The sequence below is a fragment of the Diadema antillarum genome, unplaced genomic scaffold (genome assembly GCF_040938485.1).
Source record: "Diadema antillarum isolate AM-2024a unplaced genomic scaffold, OU_Dant_1.0 seq00000002_RagTag, whole genome shotgun sequence".
NCBI lineage: Eukaryota > Metazoa > Echinodermata > Echinoidea > Diadematoida > Diadematidae > Diadema > Diadema antillarum.
In genome coordinates, this window is record NW_027271124.1 from 380,917 (window position 1) to 398,769 (window position 17,853).

General features: G+C 37.1%; 1 protein-coding gene across 1 annotated transcript in view; it reads right to left on the minus strand.

Moving 5' to 3' along the window:
- Positions 1-17,853, minus strand: part of LOC139724892 (uncharacterized) — a 93,705-nt gene that overhangs the window by 34,231 nt on the left and 41,621 nt on the right. The window contains exons 4-7 of the mRNA XM_071636015.1: positions 14,146-14,271; positions 12,430-12,545; positions 12,103-12,235; positions 10,536-10,866 (exon numbers count right to left, since the gene is read on the minus strand). Of these exons, the coding sequence (XP_071492116.1) occupies positions 10,536-10,866; positions 12,103-12,235; positions 12,430-12,545; positions 14,146-14,271 (706 nt within the window). The remainder of the gene's footprint in view (positions 1-10,535; positions 10,867-12,102; positions 12,236-12,429; positions 12,546-14,145; positions 14,272-17,853) is intronic.

Genomic DNA, 17,853 nt, shown 5'->3' on the forward strand with positions numbered 1-17,853 from the left:
CGCAAGCTATACACACTTCATTATCATTAATGCAAAACGCTTAAGCATTTTATGCAGATTGTTTAGTCAACTAGGGTGAATTGTCCAGTCTGGTTTTTTTTTTCTATTCAGAATGGCATCTACAAAGGGTGCCATCTGAACTGAATACAGTATCAGCCGAGTGTTATATTCTTCTCCACTCATGCAGTGGACCGGCTGTCTGTACAATGTATTTATAATATGTAAACCTGTATTTTGTTGGAATTTGGTGTGTGTTTTGTTCGCTATAGAGTTTTCCTTGGCAACCGTGTCCTTGCACCATATAGTGATGGTTGGCGGTACCAGGGTGTTGGTCTTCTTGGGGCATAGGGATGGGGTGATCTTTTGCTCCGTAGTTATGGAACAGGAGAAATCCGTATAAATGATAAAAACGGTTTATTCATAGATGTTCCTTGTGAACAAGCCCGTTGCTGGTTCTTTCCAAATTGATTCCTCGGGCAAGGATTCCCTTACGCTGTAGCTGCCTGAGATCTGTACCCTGCAGGCATGATGGTTGTCAGATCAATTTATTGTAATCTAGAGCCTGCACGGGATTAGGATTCATTGTAGTTAAATTTATGGTTATATCATAGTGTATGTGATAAATATATTGATATGATTGCCGGAATTTTATTGCGATTAGATCCAGCACGGGATATGGTCCGTGACAACCAAATCCACGCCTACCGCATTATCCATGTGAGAGATATTTGTTATGATTCTCAATATTCATCAAACCCACCTGCAATTAAAGTTTTTTCTTTGTTGTTGTTGATAAATACCCTTATGATATAATGATAGTAAGTTATATCCTTTTGTTGAGATATAGTTTTTTTTCTGATTAATTGACATCAGCCGAATGCTATATTTTTCTCCACTCACGCAGTGGACAGGCTGCACAGTGCATTATAATACAATTGGCGTGACAATAGGCCCTACATAATTCTGTTAACCTGCATTTCGTTCGAATTTGGCGTGTGCCTTGCGCTTTAGAGTTGCCCTTGGCAACCGTGTACCTGCCCTATGTAGTAACTGTTGGCGGTCCCAGCGTGTGGATCTTGTTGGGGCATACTAGGGACGGGGTGATCTTTTGCCCTGCAGCTATGGGTGAAGAGAAATCCTTAAAATAATAAATGATAAAAATGGTTTATTTATAGATATCCCTTGTGTTCAAGCCCATTGCTGGTTCTCTCCGAATTGATTCTTCGGGCATGGGCTCCCTTAGACTGTAGCTGTTTGAGATCTGTACCCGGCAGGCATGATGACTGTCACGTCACTTTTTGTAATCAAGAGCCTGCACAGGGTAATGGTTTATTGTAACCAAATCTGTGTTCATACCATAATTTATGTGATAAATACGCTGTTATGATTTTCGGTATTTTATTGTGATTTGAGTCTGCAAGGGGTTATGGTCCATGCAACCTAATCCACGTACACATTACAATACATGCGAGTTGTTATGATTTTAAATATTTACTAAACCTACCTGCAATTAATATTTTGTTGTTGTTGTTGATAAATACCCTTCATGATGTAATAATAACAAATAAAATATGAGTTTTGGGATTTTTTTTTCTCTTTCTCTTCTGGTCGAAATATTTTTCTGATAAATTGGCATTCTCAGTCAAAACTCCAACAACTGATGTTTTTTTTTTTAAATTAGAGGTATGCTCCCAAATTACTCATTTTTTTAGCAGTAAACGTATGCAAGTTACATTCCATTATCATTAATGCAACACGCTTAAGCATTAGCTTTTGATGCAGGTTGTGTATGGTTACCCAGGGTGAATTGTACAGTCTTCTCTTTATTGTTCAGGATGGCATCTGCTACGGGTGCCATCTGAACTGCATACAGTATCAGCCGAATGCTATATTCTTCTCCACTTACGCATTGGACCGGCTGTACAGTGTATTACAATACAGTAGGCCCTATGTTAACCCTCATCTTGTTCGAATTCGGCGTGTGCCTTGCGCTTTAGAGTTGCCCCTGGCAACCGTGTACTTGCCCAGCGTGTGGATCTTGTTGGGGCATACTAGGGACGGGGTGATCGTTTGCGCTGCAGCTATGGGAGAAGAGAAATCCGTAAAATATTGAATGACAAAAATGGTTTATTTATAGATATTCCTTGTGTTCAAGCCCATTGCTGGTTCTCTCCAAATTGATTCCTCGGGCATGGGCTCCCCTAGATTGTAGCTGTTTGAGATCTGTACCCGGCAGGCATGGTGATTGTCAGGTCACTTTTTGTAATCAAGAGCCTGCACAGGGTAATGGTTTATTGTAACCAAATCTGTGTTCATACCATAATTTATGTGATAAATACGCTGTTATGATTTTCGGTATTTTATTGTGATTTGAGTCTGCAAGGGGTTATTGTCCATGCAACCAAATCCACGTTCACATCACAATACATGCGAGTTGTTATGATTCTAAATATTTACTAAACCTACCTGCAATTAATGTTTTGTTGTTGTTGTTGTTGATAAATACCTTCATGATGTAATAATAATAAATAAAAAATGAGTTTGGGGATTTTTTTTCTCTCTCTCTCTCTTTTGGTCGATATATTTTTCTGATTAATTAGCATTCTCAGTCAGAACTCCAACAACTGATGTTTTTTGTTGTTGTTTTTTTTTAATGAGAGGTATGCTCCCAAATTACTCAACTTTATTTAGTAGTAAACGTATGCAAGTTACATTTCATTATCATTAATGCAACACGCTTAAGCATTTGATGCAGGTAGTGTATGGTTACCCAGGGTGAATTGTACAGTCTGTTCCTTTTTTCTTTTTTTTTTTTGTTCAGGATGGCATCTACAAACGGGTGCCATCTGAACTGCATACAGCATCAGCCGAATGTTCTACTCTTCTCCACTCACGCAGTGGACCGGCCGCATATACAGTGTATTACAGTACAATGATTATGTTAACCTGTCTCGTGTTCGAATTCGATGTGTGCCTTGCGCTTTGCAACTGTTACTTGCCCTATATAATATAATGGTTGGCGGTCCCAGCGTGTGGATCTTGTTTCGGCATAGGGATGAGGAGATCTATTGCTTTGCAGCTGTGGGAGAGGAGAAATCTGTATAAGAATGAATGATAAATACGGTTTATTCGTAGACATTCCTTGTTTTCAAGCCCATTGCTGGTTCTCTCCCCTGTTCTCTCCAAATGGATTCCTCGGGCATGGGCTCCTTTAGATTGTAGCTGTTTGAGATTTGTACCCGGCAGGCATGATGGTTGTCAGGTCACTTTATTGTAATCTAGAGCCTGCACGGGGTAAGGGTTCGTTGTAACCAAATCTGTTTGTATCATAATCCATGTGATAAATATGTTGTTATGATTTTCGGCATTTTATTGCGTTTAGAGCCTGCACGGGGTTATGATCCATCGCAACTAAATCCACGTCTATGCCATAACCTATGCAAGAAATATTTTCAATATTGACTAAAACTGACTGCAATTAATACTTTGTTGTTGTTGTTGATATTATACCCTTTACGATAACGACAATAAGTTAATAAAATGTGTTTGGGTGTTTTTTTTCTCTCTCACTCTCTCTTGGTCGAAATATTTTTCTGATTAATTGGCATACCAATTCAGAACTCAATCAGCTGATGTTTTAAATATCTAGGTATGCTCCCAAATTACTCAACCTTTTAGCAGTCAACGTACACAAGCTAAATTTCATTATCATTTTTGAAACACGCTTAAGCATCTTATACAGGTTGTATAGTTATCCAGGGTGAATTGTTCAGTTTGTTCTTCTTGTTCAGGGTGGCATCTGCCAACGGGTGCCGACAGTATCAGCCGAGTATTGTATTCTTCTCCACTCACGCAGTGGACCGGCTGCACAGTTTAATACAATTTATTACAACATACTATGTCAATTTGTAACTTGTTCGAATTTGGTGTGTGCTTTGTTCGCTATAGAGTTGCCCTTGGCAACCGTGTATTTGCCCTACATGTTCTTTTTGTCCAGGATGGCATCTGCCAACGGGTGCCATCAGAACTGACAGTATCAGCCGAGTATTGTATTCTTCTCCACTCACGCAGTGGACCGGCTGCACAGTTTAATACAGTTTATTACAATATATTATGTCAACTTGTAACTTGCTCGAATTTGGTGTGTGCCTTGTTCGCTACAGAGTTGCCCTTGGCAACCATGTATTTGCCCTATATAATATACTGGCCGTCGGCGGTCCCAGCGTGTTGGTCTTTTTGGGGCATAGGGATGGGTGATCTTTTGCGCTGCAGTTATGGGAGAGGAGGAATCCGTATAGAATTAATGATAAAAACGGTTATTTTTTTTTTCATTTCTTGTAAAATTGATTCTTCGGGTAAGGATTTCCTTCCTAGAGTTGCCCTTGGCAACCTAGTATTTGCCCTATATACTGGCGGTTGGCGGTCCCTATGAGACTTGAGATGTCTTCTCTTCTGTCATAACACAATACGTATTACATACATGACAATTGTGTTCCTTCTATTGATCGGATAAAGAACAATTACCGGAGTTTTATTATAACTTATTTTGAATATTAGTATTCATGCTTATGACAAACTGTTCTCTTTATGTTTGTGCCTACTTAGATCGTATTAATGTTATGTATAGGACGATCCTATTTTCCTTTGTAGACAACGTTATATTAAGAGACAACGATAAAATGTGTAACTGCAATATTGCAACAATCTCCACAGTCAAATTGTTCTATACTGCCCTCTACAGGTGCCCTCGTGGACTCAAGCAACGGACAACACGCTCAACCTTTAATACGCAATTCTATAGACACAGCATTCAATTCAATTAATGATGATGACTTTTTTGATTTGGCAGGACCTTCTTTTGAACAAAACGAATCAAATATCAATCAAAATGACAATTTTTTTGATAATTATGTTTCTGACAGTTTTAATTCATCGCCGCAAGAATTAGATTATGATTTTGACACAGAGAACCAATTGCAAAGTCCGTCTTCTGAATATCTTACTCAATCCCAATTTACCAATGTTGTCAAGGAATATGATAGTACTACTTTTTCTCTTTTACATTTTAATATTAGAAGTATTAATAAGCATTTTGAAGAATTGAGGTTATTTTTAAATAGATCCATCATGCATAATATCTCGGCGGTAGGTTTAACCGAAACCTGGCTCTCTCATGACTCCAGTCTTCCCTTCGCTCTCGACGGGTACGATTTAGTGGTTAATAGCAGACAAAATAGGGTAGGTGGAGGCGTTGCCATATATGTTAAACAAAATTATGATTATGTAGTCCGCGATGAGTTCACCAGTATGACTGATTTTTTTGAGTCTTTATTTATTGAAATCACAGTTCCAGGCAGCAAAAATATAATCATAGGTGTAGTATATAGACCACCAAACGCGAATACTAAATCATTTTTAGATTATTTTTCGGATCTGGTTAAAAACCCACTTTTCATCAATAAAAATTATTTTATAATGGGTGATTTCAATATAGATTTACTAAAACAGAATAATATGTCGCAAGATTTTTTGGAAATATTTTTGTCTGCCTCTTTTTTACCCTTAATATCTAAACCCACACGTATAGTTAATGAATCTGTTTCTTTAATTGATAACATTTTTTGTAACATTCTTCCTCCTCCTGATTCTTTTGTAGTACTCTCAGATATCACCGATCATTTCCCCACCTCAACTGGTTTTTCTTTAAATGAAACAGTTAATAATAAAAAACAACAATATATTTAAACGAAGAATTACTCATGAAAGTATAGCTAGGCTAGGTGCTAGCTTAGACACCGCAGACTGGTCCTGTATCTTTGATACAGATGATGTTAATTTGTCTTATGAATATTTTATGAAGATTTTTATCCAACATTTGGACATTTGTATTCCAAAACGTAGAGAAAAATCAGCTAATTACAAAAAAATACCCAGGCTCGCATGGATTTCAAAATCGCTCCTGCGTTCAATAAATAGAAAGAATAATTTATATTACAGATTTAAAATGAAACGTACTGAGCAATCAAAGTTGAAATACACTAGTTACAAAAATGCTTTGACGGAAATTATACGAATAGAAAAGAAAAAATATTATACCAATCAGTTACAATTTTACAGGCATGATATGCAAAATACATGGAAAGTTTTAAAGCAAGCCATGAATATATCAAATGTTAAGTCAAATATTACAAAAATTAGATTTGATGGTGAAATTGTTGATGATTCTCAACAAATTTGTGATATTTTGAATAACCATTTTTCTTTAATTGGTGAAAGCCTGGCAAGTAATATTCCTCCCTCCACGAAACATTTTTCAAATTTTTTGGGTCCCCCAAATTCTAGTTCAATATTTTTTAATCCAACATACACTCAGGAGATAATTAATATTGTCTCTGATTTCAGTTCCAAAAAAAGTGCTGGACACGATGACATCAGCAATTTTCTTTTAAAGGGGGTAATATCGTCAATTGCGGATCCCTTAGCTCATATATTTAATCTATCCCTTTTTAATGGCACCTTCCCCGAAAGTATGAAAATAGCAAAAGTCATCCCCTTGTTTAAAAAAGGTGACAAATTAGATGTAAATAATTACCGACCAATTTCTTTGTTAAGTGCATTGTCAAAAATTCTTGAAAAAATTATTTATAAAAGAACTATTAATTTCTTTAAATTTAATAATATATTTACGAATTCTCAGTTTGGATTTAGGGAGAAACATAGCACCACACATGCATTATTGAGTTTTATAGAAAAAGTGGCACATGCTATCGATAAATCTTCTCATTTGATAGGTTTGTTCCTGGACTTCTCCAAGGCCTTCGACACCATCAATCATGATATTTTACTTAACAAATTACACCATTATGGAGTGCGTGGGAAGGCCTTGGAGTGGTTCAGGAGCTACCTCATGAACAGGAAACAATATGTTTCTTTAAATGGTTGTAATTCACAAATATTAAATATTAAATGTGGGGTACCACAGGGAAGTTTATTAGGTCCACTGTTGTTTACTGTTTACATAAATGATTTTTGTAGATCATCAGATGTTCTTTCTTTTATTCTTTTTGCAGACGACTCAAATCTATTTTTTTTTCATACAATAATCTTTTTACCCTTGTTAATACAATAAATTCAGAATTAGAAAATGTTGCCCAGTGGATAAAAGCAAATAAGCTATCTCTTAACCTTCAAAAAACAAAATATATGCTCTTTAGTAATTCTACTGAGGCATTACCTGTTGATATTGTTTTAGATGGTACTCCACTCGAAAATGTTTCCCATATAAAATTTCTTGGAGTAACAGTTGACAATAAGCTGTCCTGGAAATTTCATATTGACAGTATATGTAAAATTATTTCACGTAATATTGGTATAATTAATAAGCTTAAGTTTTGTTTTCCTTTGTCGTCCCTGCTCGTATTATATTCATCCTTAATATTGCCATATTTAAGTTACGGTATTCTCGCGTGGGGAAATACATATAAAACATTCTTAGATAAATTACTTTTATTGCAAAAGAAATCACTCCGTGTTATATGTCATACTGCATTTTTGTCCCATACTGACCCACTATTTTATGAGCATAAAATATTGAAAATTAATGATTTGTATTTGTTTAATCTAGGACAATTTATGTATAATTATAATAAAAATAATCTCCCAAATATATTTGAAACAATGTTTCAAAGAAATCAATCCATTCATAATTATCCAACACGGCGATCAAATGATTTCCATTTGCCATTTCTGAGAACTTTGTTGGCTCAAAACACATTTATTTACGACGGGCCAAAGTACTGGAATTCACTTCCCAGTAACATTACTACAGCTCAATCTCTGAATTCCTTTAAGAATAAATTAAAATCATTTTTATTGAAACTTTACAACATCCAACAGAGTTAGTTTCCCTTTATCATCTCAGTCAAGTCATCATTATTTTTTACATAAGTCCTCCTATTAAACTATGTCCCTGTCTGTGTTCTAAATATAACGATGTGTTTTTTTTTTCTCCTGCATTCTTACCAACATAACTACGTATAAAAAATGTTTTGCATTACATTTAATCCAGCTTGTATTTTATCACTTATTTTACATTATGAAATCCAGATTGCTTGCGTCCACGATGGCACATGCTGTAGTTCCCTCTTTTTTTCTCCCTTTTTTTCCTCTCTTTTTTTCCTCTTTTTTTTTTCCTTTCCTTTTCTTTCTTTTTCCTCTTCCCAATCATTTTGATGTCAGTTGACATCGGTTCGTTTATTGTGTTTTATATTGATGTTTTGTGTATTTTTCTGAGGGTCCCATATCGTACAAGCTTTGCTTCTTAGTGGGACCCTCCACTTCCATCCTCATCCTTAGTTGACTTGTATTATATGCTTTATGTATTTAACAAAGATGTAATCACATCTACTTTTCATTTTCATAATTTTCTTATGTACCTTTTCAAGTTTTGTTCTGTATCACAAATATCCCGTGTATATGCAATGTACATAAATTTCTTTGTTCATTTTGATGGAGGTGAAAATAAAGTTGAAAGTTGAAAGTTGAACAACGATTTTGAAAATCAAAAGTAAAAAAAAAAAGAATTATTTATTTTGCTGCACACGAAGTTTTTGAATAATTCTTTAACTTTAAAGAAAATGTATTAAGAATTAAAGCTTCTTTTATATAATTATCAAAAGAATTCCAGAAGTTTGGTCCAGAAAAGGAGAATAAAGATTTTGCAAAAACCGTCCTAGTCAAAGGCAAATGATATTTATGGGATTGACGGGTTGGATATGCATGAACAGTTTCATTCTTTAAGAACATGGAATCAAACACAAGGGGGAGAGAATGGTTGGTGAGTTTATGCATGAATTGTCCTAATTGCAAACAATATAGGTCAAATTTTCAAAATATCATTTTCGTGAAATAAATTATAAGTATGACTTCTCCACGATTCTTGACAAATGATACGAAGAGCTTTTTTCTGTAATAATAGTATTCTTTCTGTATAAGTAGAAAAAGTGTTTCCCCATGCGAGTATACCATAGTTTAAGTAAGGTAGTATCAAAGCAGAATATAACATAAAAAGTAAATTTTTGGGAAGATAAAATTTAACTTTGTTTATAATACCTATATTCCTTGAAATAACTCGACACACAGAATCAATATGCAAACCCCAGGTAAGTTTATTGTCCAGAATCAAACCTAGAAATTTGATGGAAGAGACTTCGTCTATGACCGTGCCTTCCAGGAAAACGTTTCTCGGTAGATTTTCCAGCGAATTACTGAACAGCATGCATTTTTTCTTGCAGATTTTTGCAAATTTATTGACAGTTTGTTCGCTCTTATCCAATGGAGTAACTTCGTTAATTCACAGTTTAAAGTATCATGTGTTAATCGATCAGAATCAGAATCAGATAAAACACATTATTATCATCCGCAAATAATAAGAAAGAGAGGATGTTTGAAGAATTTGACATATCATTGACATAGAGAATTTTGACATGGACATAGAGAATTTCATATAGTTATCGCTGTCACTCACCTTTCCCGGCCAGAAAAGTGAATGAAATGCTCTCACCCCATCCCCTACATAGAGAATTTTGACACATCATTGACATAGAGAATTTTATATAGTTATCGCTGTCACACACCTTTCCCGGCCAGAAAAGTGAATGAAATGCTGTCACCCCTTCCCCTAATCAAAATATTGCCTTTTCGAAAAATATACATTCAAAGAGTGCAAGAAAAAAAAAAGTTCAGCACCAAGGGTCAACCGATGTCATGAGTATATGGGTGCCATCTAAAATGACAATTTGTGGTAGAAATGTCATAATTTGACCATGCGGTTCTGCCTCTCCACTGCTCCGACTGTATTGTAGCATTCCTTCAGGTAAATGCGCTGCAGCTTGGCAACACGAGTCTCTGTGTTCCAATGCGAGTGAAAAACGGAAAACGTCGAAGGACGTAATCTTCCGCAGCATCCGTAACTGTCCGCAAATATCCGTAAGAGGACGAAAGTGTTGATATACGTTAACTTACGATTACTTTCGGATACTTGCGGTGGACGTAAACGAACGCAAACGGACGGGAGGTAAAATTTTTTGCGGATGGTCTGCGTCCAGGCTACGGATAGTTACGTTCAGTTACGGATAATTACGTTTGGTTACGGTTACTTGCGAAAGTGTGCATCCGTAGAATCCCTCTGCGAAATTTTGAACATTTCAAAATTTCGCAGGCTTGGTGCCGTCATTTTGCGTTTCTTTACGGATGAGTTACGGACAGTTACGTCTACATACGTCCCTGCGGATGCCTGCGTCCACGCTGCGTCCCCCTGCGTTCACTCATTCGTATCTAACCGCGGCGGACGTAACCCATCGCAAAGCACTGTGTGACTGGGGCATGAAGGCAAATAAAGTTGTAAAACAGCATTAAAAAAAAACCACAAGAGATTTTAACTATATAGGATATACTTTATAATACCTACAATCCCTGCTAAGATGGCAGAGCATTCATAATTGGTCCACCCTGCGATCTACCTTGAGGCAACTCACCCTCTACAATAACTTGTACTGCTGGTGCAGGATCCGCCACTTCTGAAGCTTGGCAAAAATAAATCCCTTCTTCGGCAATCTGTGTAGCAGTGATTATCAGTGTAGACGACGTTGTATTATCTGATACAGTAAAGTGAACATATTTTGCGTTAGCGGTTTCTTTGTTCCCTCCACTGAACATGATGATAGGAGGGCTAACTGAGGCATCAATCCATGTGAAATTTGATGCTGTTCCTCCAGTAACAGTACATCTCAGATGTGTGCTAGTTCCAGCTTCCACCACTAATGATAATGGTAGTTCCGACGTCTGACAGCGTGTTGCCATTATTACCTGCAAGTAATGAGGGAGGGAGAGAGAGAGAAACTATATATCACCCGCTTGTGCTTGTTAGTGTAGGCTCATGCTGGTTAAAGTTGGGAGAGTATCTGTTCGGGGAGTTAAATATATAAAACAGATCAAAGATTTAGCATGCAAAAGAGCTGGGGCCGGAGTTTTGGCATTTTTTTTTTTAATTAATGTGGAAAGACCTGATGCACACTTTTCTTGAATTTTTTTTTCCACAAACACTCACAAACACAGACACAATTAAAATCTTGGGCAATACAGGGGGCTAGAGAGAGCAATTGACGGGGTAATACCCTAACAACTCTCCTTTTCCGTCTCTCATATCTTCCTTATGATAACATCTGGACACCCTATACAATTAATTGGTGTATAGGTGGCGCTGTTCATCCTGTCGGTCCCGTGGGCCTTCTTTTGCCTATTAAATGTCGGTCTCGTGAACCTCTTTTACTAGTGTCGGCCCCGTGAGCTTTGTTTGCGTAATGTCGGCCTCGTGAGCCTTTTAAGCGTAGTGTCGGTCTCGTGGGTTTTGTATGCATAGTTTCGGTCTCGTAAGCCTTTTCATCATGCAGGAAGCCCTATTCTATTTCATTTGTTAGTTGTTGTTTTTTCCTTCAGTTCTGCTTCATTAAAATAATTCAAACTGCGTTTCATTTAACATCCCGAAAATCTAATAATGGTGTATAAAGTTACTTGTTCACATCGTATTTTTTTTAGCCGTGTGGCTATAGTACCCATTTCGGTTAAAACGGAAAGAAAGAAAATAAATAAAGAATTAAAGATCTGTAAGTACCACTGAAGTAACCTTTTCTGTGTAGCTGAAAGTGGAACTGTTCGATCAATGTACTGCATGCCAGCCCATACAGCTATTAATGTGACAGCTAGGAATAGTCAGCCACACCATCCACACTAATAGGCGGGCCCATATCTTTGTCTTTGTTGGAGAAATGCTGGAATGAAAAAGGAAAAATCATTAGAATTTGCCGAATTAAGAATCGCGACCCAGAGAACAAAAGAAGCTTACACATTCCTTTTCTTTTACTTAACAGAATGTCACTGTATCATTAGGCACAAACTAACTTGACTGCTGCATGAAGAGTTGCTCATTCAAATCTGCTTTTCCCAGAAAAAACAGAACTTCTCTGCAACAACCACCGAGGTGTGGAGAGGAAACTGTGAAGGCAGGAAGGTGGTACTGGTAAAGATAATCTGAGGTTAACTCACCGTCTGCGAAGGTGAGGATACAGGGAGACTGAGGCCCACCGAGGTGTCTTCGATGCCCACGCACTCCTCTGAGCTGAATGGCAGCCATCTTGATAGCTTTTCCACGTGCATGCAGTCCCGGTAGCGAGTGCACCTGGCGGAAATGGATTGAATATGAAGTAGTCTGAGAGTTTGCTCACGAGGTCCTTCCTGTGTCTAGCGTCTTCCTGACCACTTGTAAAACTCTAAACTCCAAAAAAAAAAAAAAAAAAACTAAATAAAAGAAGCTCAAGTACGGGGAATTCACTAGGTGATATGAAGCATAGTCACACTCTGTATTCCCCCTACCTTGCTAGTAATGTGCACCATCCACAGTACGGGTCACCGTCGTCTGCTCCGCTCTCACCAATGCACTCATTGCACGTTTTGTACTGACAGCAATTTACCGTAGACAAACGCACCAGCTGCAGAAATGGAAAAAAAAACAAACAAACACACACATATTTTGTATTAAAAAAAAAAGGGTTTACGGCATATATTCATTAATATTTCAGGAGGTAAAATTCAAGTTGCTATACAGGAAGGCATGGGAGTGCACAACTATACCAAAACATATGTCATGAATGCACACAATATACCGGCCTTTATTCCGTGAGAATGTAATTTTTTATAGTTAAAAACAATAAAGACGGGTAACAAATTGATGAAGTGTCACTGAAAACCTTGGACAGATAAAAGAGAACCAGAACCATGTGAATGTCCACAAATATGAACGTGGCCCAACATGCGCATCTTCAGACTGTCTCCCATATCATGTGACCTTGATTTTGCCTGGTTTTCTTCTTTGTGTTTGATATGTGAAATGAATTTGATATCATATCTTTTCAAAACACATTGTGTATTCTCTTGGAATTTTGGCAGGAGGTAAGTAAAACTGCATGCTTGTCCTTTATCTGCATGATAAATACAAATAAATACACAAAGTTCAATAAAATGGTTACAATTTTTAGATTGTGAAAGAAGCAGTGTGCAAATGATAATCATGAAAGAAAGGTTACGCTATACACTCGTATGCCAGGTCAACTTTGAAAACATTGTATATTCACAAAATTACCAAACATCAAAATGTTGCCACCTATGTACCATGTTATCAACTCTGATGTAAGTAATCACAAGTGGTGATTTTAGAAGAATGATAGGGCCTATGCATATCAAAGGCAGCATATTTTGCCGTGTTTTTATTCTCATTTCTTTTTGCATTTTTTACCCGACAGATATTCGTCAAAATCGTGAAAATATTGCCTCACATAGCACAAGTGCATTCGTCTCCAAAACGAAAAATCCGATTTTTTTTTTGGAATTAATAGGACTTCTTTTGTATTTCATCAATGTGGTACACGATCCCGAATTCAACCACTCTGAAAATGATCATACAAGTCATAATCAGAGAAATACTTTACTTGCAAAGCGTATATTTAATTTCTTCTACTGTGGTACTCAAAAGTGAATTTGACCTTTCCCAAAATAGGCTGACAGGTCCCTATTACCAAATGCACGCGATAAAAATAAAATTAATCCAAATACATCTTCAATTCTCACCCTCGTTCCCGTGCTATTAAAGTCATATGAAAAATAACAGCCATCTGAATGTCAAATTTCACATGTTTAACTATGATATCGCTACCTCCATTTCAACCGTCTCCATGGTTTTCTCAAAATTTAATGTTGAGAAAACTTTTTTTTATTTCAGCCTGCAATACATCACATAATTGCAAATCGCTGATGCAAAAAAAAAAAAAAAAAACCTTCGAGCTATGAAAGTCAATGACCATTAAATCCTCTGCTACAATTAAAATCAGTGCCAGTATGACGTTAAACCAGGAAAATAGAATAGAGTTTGATATCAAGGTGGGATTGGTTATTTGCAACTCTGCAAAAAGACAATGCATGGCTCTCTGCTCTCTATATACATGTACAACCTTTCCTCCATTGCTTTTAACAACGATTATCTCTCAGTACACATTTGACATGTTAAGGATATTAAGATTGAGTTCTCAGTCATACCTTTTGCTCAGTTAGAACATAGAGCTGGTCATCGGAAGAATTGAAGAGGGTGATCTGTTTGATTGGTGTTGAGCCTACTGTAACTACTTCATATTTCCTGGCATAAGAGCTGCTATTGAGATGGGCCTGTAAAAGGAAATATCACAATATCACAAAAGAGAATACACAATGTGTTTTGAGAAGATGTGATATCGAAATAATTTCACATATCAAACACACTGGCCCGAAATCACAAAGGTGGTACAATTGAAACCATGGTTTAAACCATGGACAATTTGTATGGAGCGCCAAGTGTCGCATGGCCTATTTTGTTACGAAATTAGTCATTTTGTCGACGAAATTTTCGTTAACAAAATTTTCGTTAACAAAATGAACAAACTTTGGTACCCCTGTGCTGTAATTGTGCATCGATAGTCATGACTTACTGGGTTATGTTAAAGAGTTAATGCTCAATAAATTTCCAGATATAAAAACATTTGGACTTATAGAACACTCCACCCCTACCAAAATACAACATAAAAACATGACATGGAGCGTAAAGGGGCTAAGACTATAGAAAAATACAGTTGTTCTCATTTTACATAGGTTATCGCTGCCCACACCCTCCCCGGCCAGAAAGACACATACAATGCTGTCACCCCACCCCTGCCCAAAATAGTAACCTTTTACGAATAACATACATTCAAAGAGTGCAAGAAAAACAAGTTCAGCACCAAAGGTCAACGATTTCAAGTGATGGATGCCACCTAAAATGACCATATTGTGGGAGAAATGTCATTACTCGACCATGCGGTTCTGCCACTCCACCGCTCCGACTGTGTTGCAGTATTCCGTCAGGTATCAAGGGCGGGTTTTTCACTTGGAACGTTATTTCTGTTGGTTTTTAAGCTGTATCGATCATGCATTTTCATTAAGGGACCATGCACAAATAACAAATGTGATTCCAGTTGGAACTTGATTGCTGTTGTTTTTGTATCAATCATAAATTGCTATTACGAGATATGTACAAAATATATGTAAAAAACATTGAATATTAAAGCCTATTTTTTCAACTTTCATGTTTCCATAATTATGACATGAGTTCTACCTGTCTAAATGCGTGTGTTTTGGTCATAAAGACGTCATTAAGACGTCATAAAGTCGTCAAAAGTCGACATAAATTTTGTGTGGTATGCGAAAGCTAGTGGCAATTGCTGCTACCTTCGCAGCAGAATTTATATCGTTACGAATTTAGTATATACGTCCTTATCTTTTCCTCGGGCCGGCCATCTTTTCAAGCAATGCTTATAATGGCGGCCCTCTGCATAATCTTTTCTTAGCTATAAATGTTATTCTTATCACTGCTGCATAGACATGCATACTGTATATTAAATATCTGTCATATTGTTGTTTATGCAAGTCAAAAGACTGTGTTAAATTTATTTTATATATTTCCTACATGTTCACGATTATGTACTTATATGTATCGTGGTTTGTGCAAGTCAAACGGCTCTGCGTTGAATTTACTTTGTATATTTCCTGCATCTTCATGATTATGTAACTTATGTATATTGATTTGCAGAAAATAAAGTATCTATCAAACAAACAAACAAAGCAATAAGCATATACGTTAACCTATATTGTATTCATATTGAATTCAAAGTTAAAATGTGTAAGAAATTGTATACTTTATATTGATTTTCATTTTTTTCAAATTTCAACTAGTCTTTCAGGATAATTTTTCATATTTCAGCTGGCCTGATAAGAATGAAATCTAGTTTAGTATTCATGCCTTCAAGCATAAAATTTTTTGTACGTTTATAAACTGTGTGATGCATTGCATTTAGAAATAGGACGTAGACATAGAATCTACGATGTATGCCCCAGTCACATAATGCTCTGCGTCCGGCGTTTTTTCTGTGGACTCCCGCGGATCCTTTGCCGTCACCAGATAATTTGTTCAAAACATACGGGAAAAAATGCGGGCGATACGGACAAATACGACCAGATGCGAATACTTGCGTCCACTTGTGGAAAAAGTGAAAAGTTGTGAAGTTGTGAAAAAAATCGTAATCCTTTAATTTGCTTTACAGTAATAAAAGATATATGACATTTTGAACTTGAAGTTTAAATTTTACTTGCGCAACTCAAATATGAATACATAACATAATTATACCACAAATAAAATACAATATAGATCGAAAGGTTAAACATTAGAGTAAGAAAATTATTACTCACAGTCATGGAATAAACAAACTGTGGTCACGCTGTCGTTGTGCAGCGATATTCATGACTTATTGGGTTATGTTAAGGAGATTTTTTATAATAAAGCAATGCTCATTGAATTTCAAGAAAAAAATACATCAAGACTTTCAAACACTCCTCCCACACCCAAGTACAATATATATATATATATATATATATATATATATATATATATATATGTAATACACATTCCTTGGAGCGTAAAGTGGGTAAGACCATAGAGAAATACTAAATTCGTTCTCGTTTTATATAGTTATCGCTGTCCCACAACTTTCCCGGCCAGAAAAGTGAATAAAATGCTGTCACCCCATCCCCTACCCTAAAAATTGCCTCTTCGAAAAATATACATTCAAAGAGTGCAAGAAAAGTTCAGCACGAAGGATCAACCGATGTCATGAGTATATGGGTGCCACCTAAAATAACTATTTGTGGGAGAAATTTCATAATTTGACCATGCGGTTCTGCCTCTCCACTGCACCGACTGTGCTGTAGCATTCCTTCAGATACATGCGCTGCAGCTTGGGAACACGAGTTGTGTTGCTTCCCACGAGTCTCAGTGTTCCCATGCGAGTTGAACACGGAAAACGTCGAAGGACGTAATCGTCCGCAGCATCCGTAACTGTCCGCAAATATCCATAAGCGGGCGAAAGTGCTGTGATACGTTAACTTGCGGTTACTTTCGGATACTTACGGTGAACGTAAACGAACGCAAACGGACAGGAGGTTTTTTTTTTTTTTTAAAGGTTGGACTGCGCCCAGGCTACGGATAGTTACGTTCAGTTACGGATAATTACGTTTGGTTGCGGTTACTTGCGTAAGTCTGCATCCGTAGAATCCCTCTGCGAAATTTTGAACATTTCAAAATTTCGCAGGCTTGGCGCCGTCATTTTGCGTTTCTTTACGGACGAGTTACGGACAGTTACGTCTACATACGTCCCTGCGGATGCCTGCGTCCGCACTGCGTCCCCCTGCGTTCACTCATCCGTATTTATCCGCGGCGGACGTAACCCATCGTAAAGCACTGTGTGACTGGGGCATAGGGTGTGTGGGATAGGTCATTTACTTAGATACGGATGAGTGGGCGCAGGCATCCACAAGGTCGTATGTGGACGTAACTGTCCGTTACTAATCCGTAAAGAAACGAAAAATGACGGCGCCAAGCCCGCAAAATTTTGATAAGTTCAAAATTTCGCAGAGTGACGCTACAGATGCAGATTTCTCTCCGAAGCTTTTACGCTGACCATCCGCAAAAAAATAAAGATTGATGATAAAGAAATGATAGCAATAATAATAATAATTTACCCTGCCTTAAAAACGGTATCCGCAAAATGTTGCTCGGACTTCGCAGTAACTTATGCAAATTTCTCGGCCTTGCCATCAAGGGTAATTACCCCGACATTAACCCGACAACACTCCTTTACCTCTCATACACTCAACACGCATGCTTAAAATTGCAGACAGAAA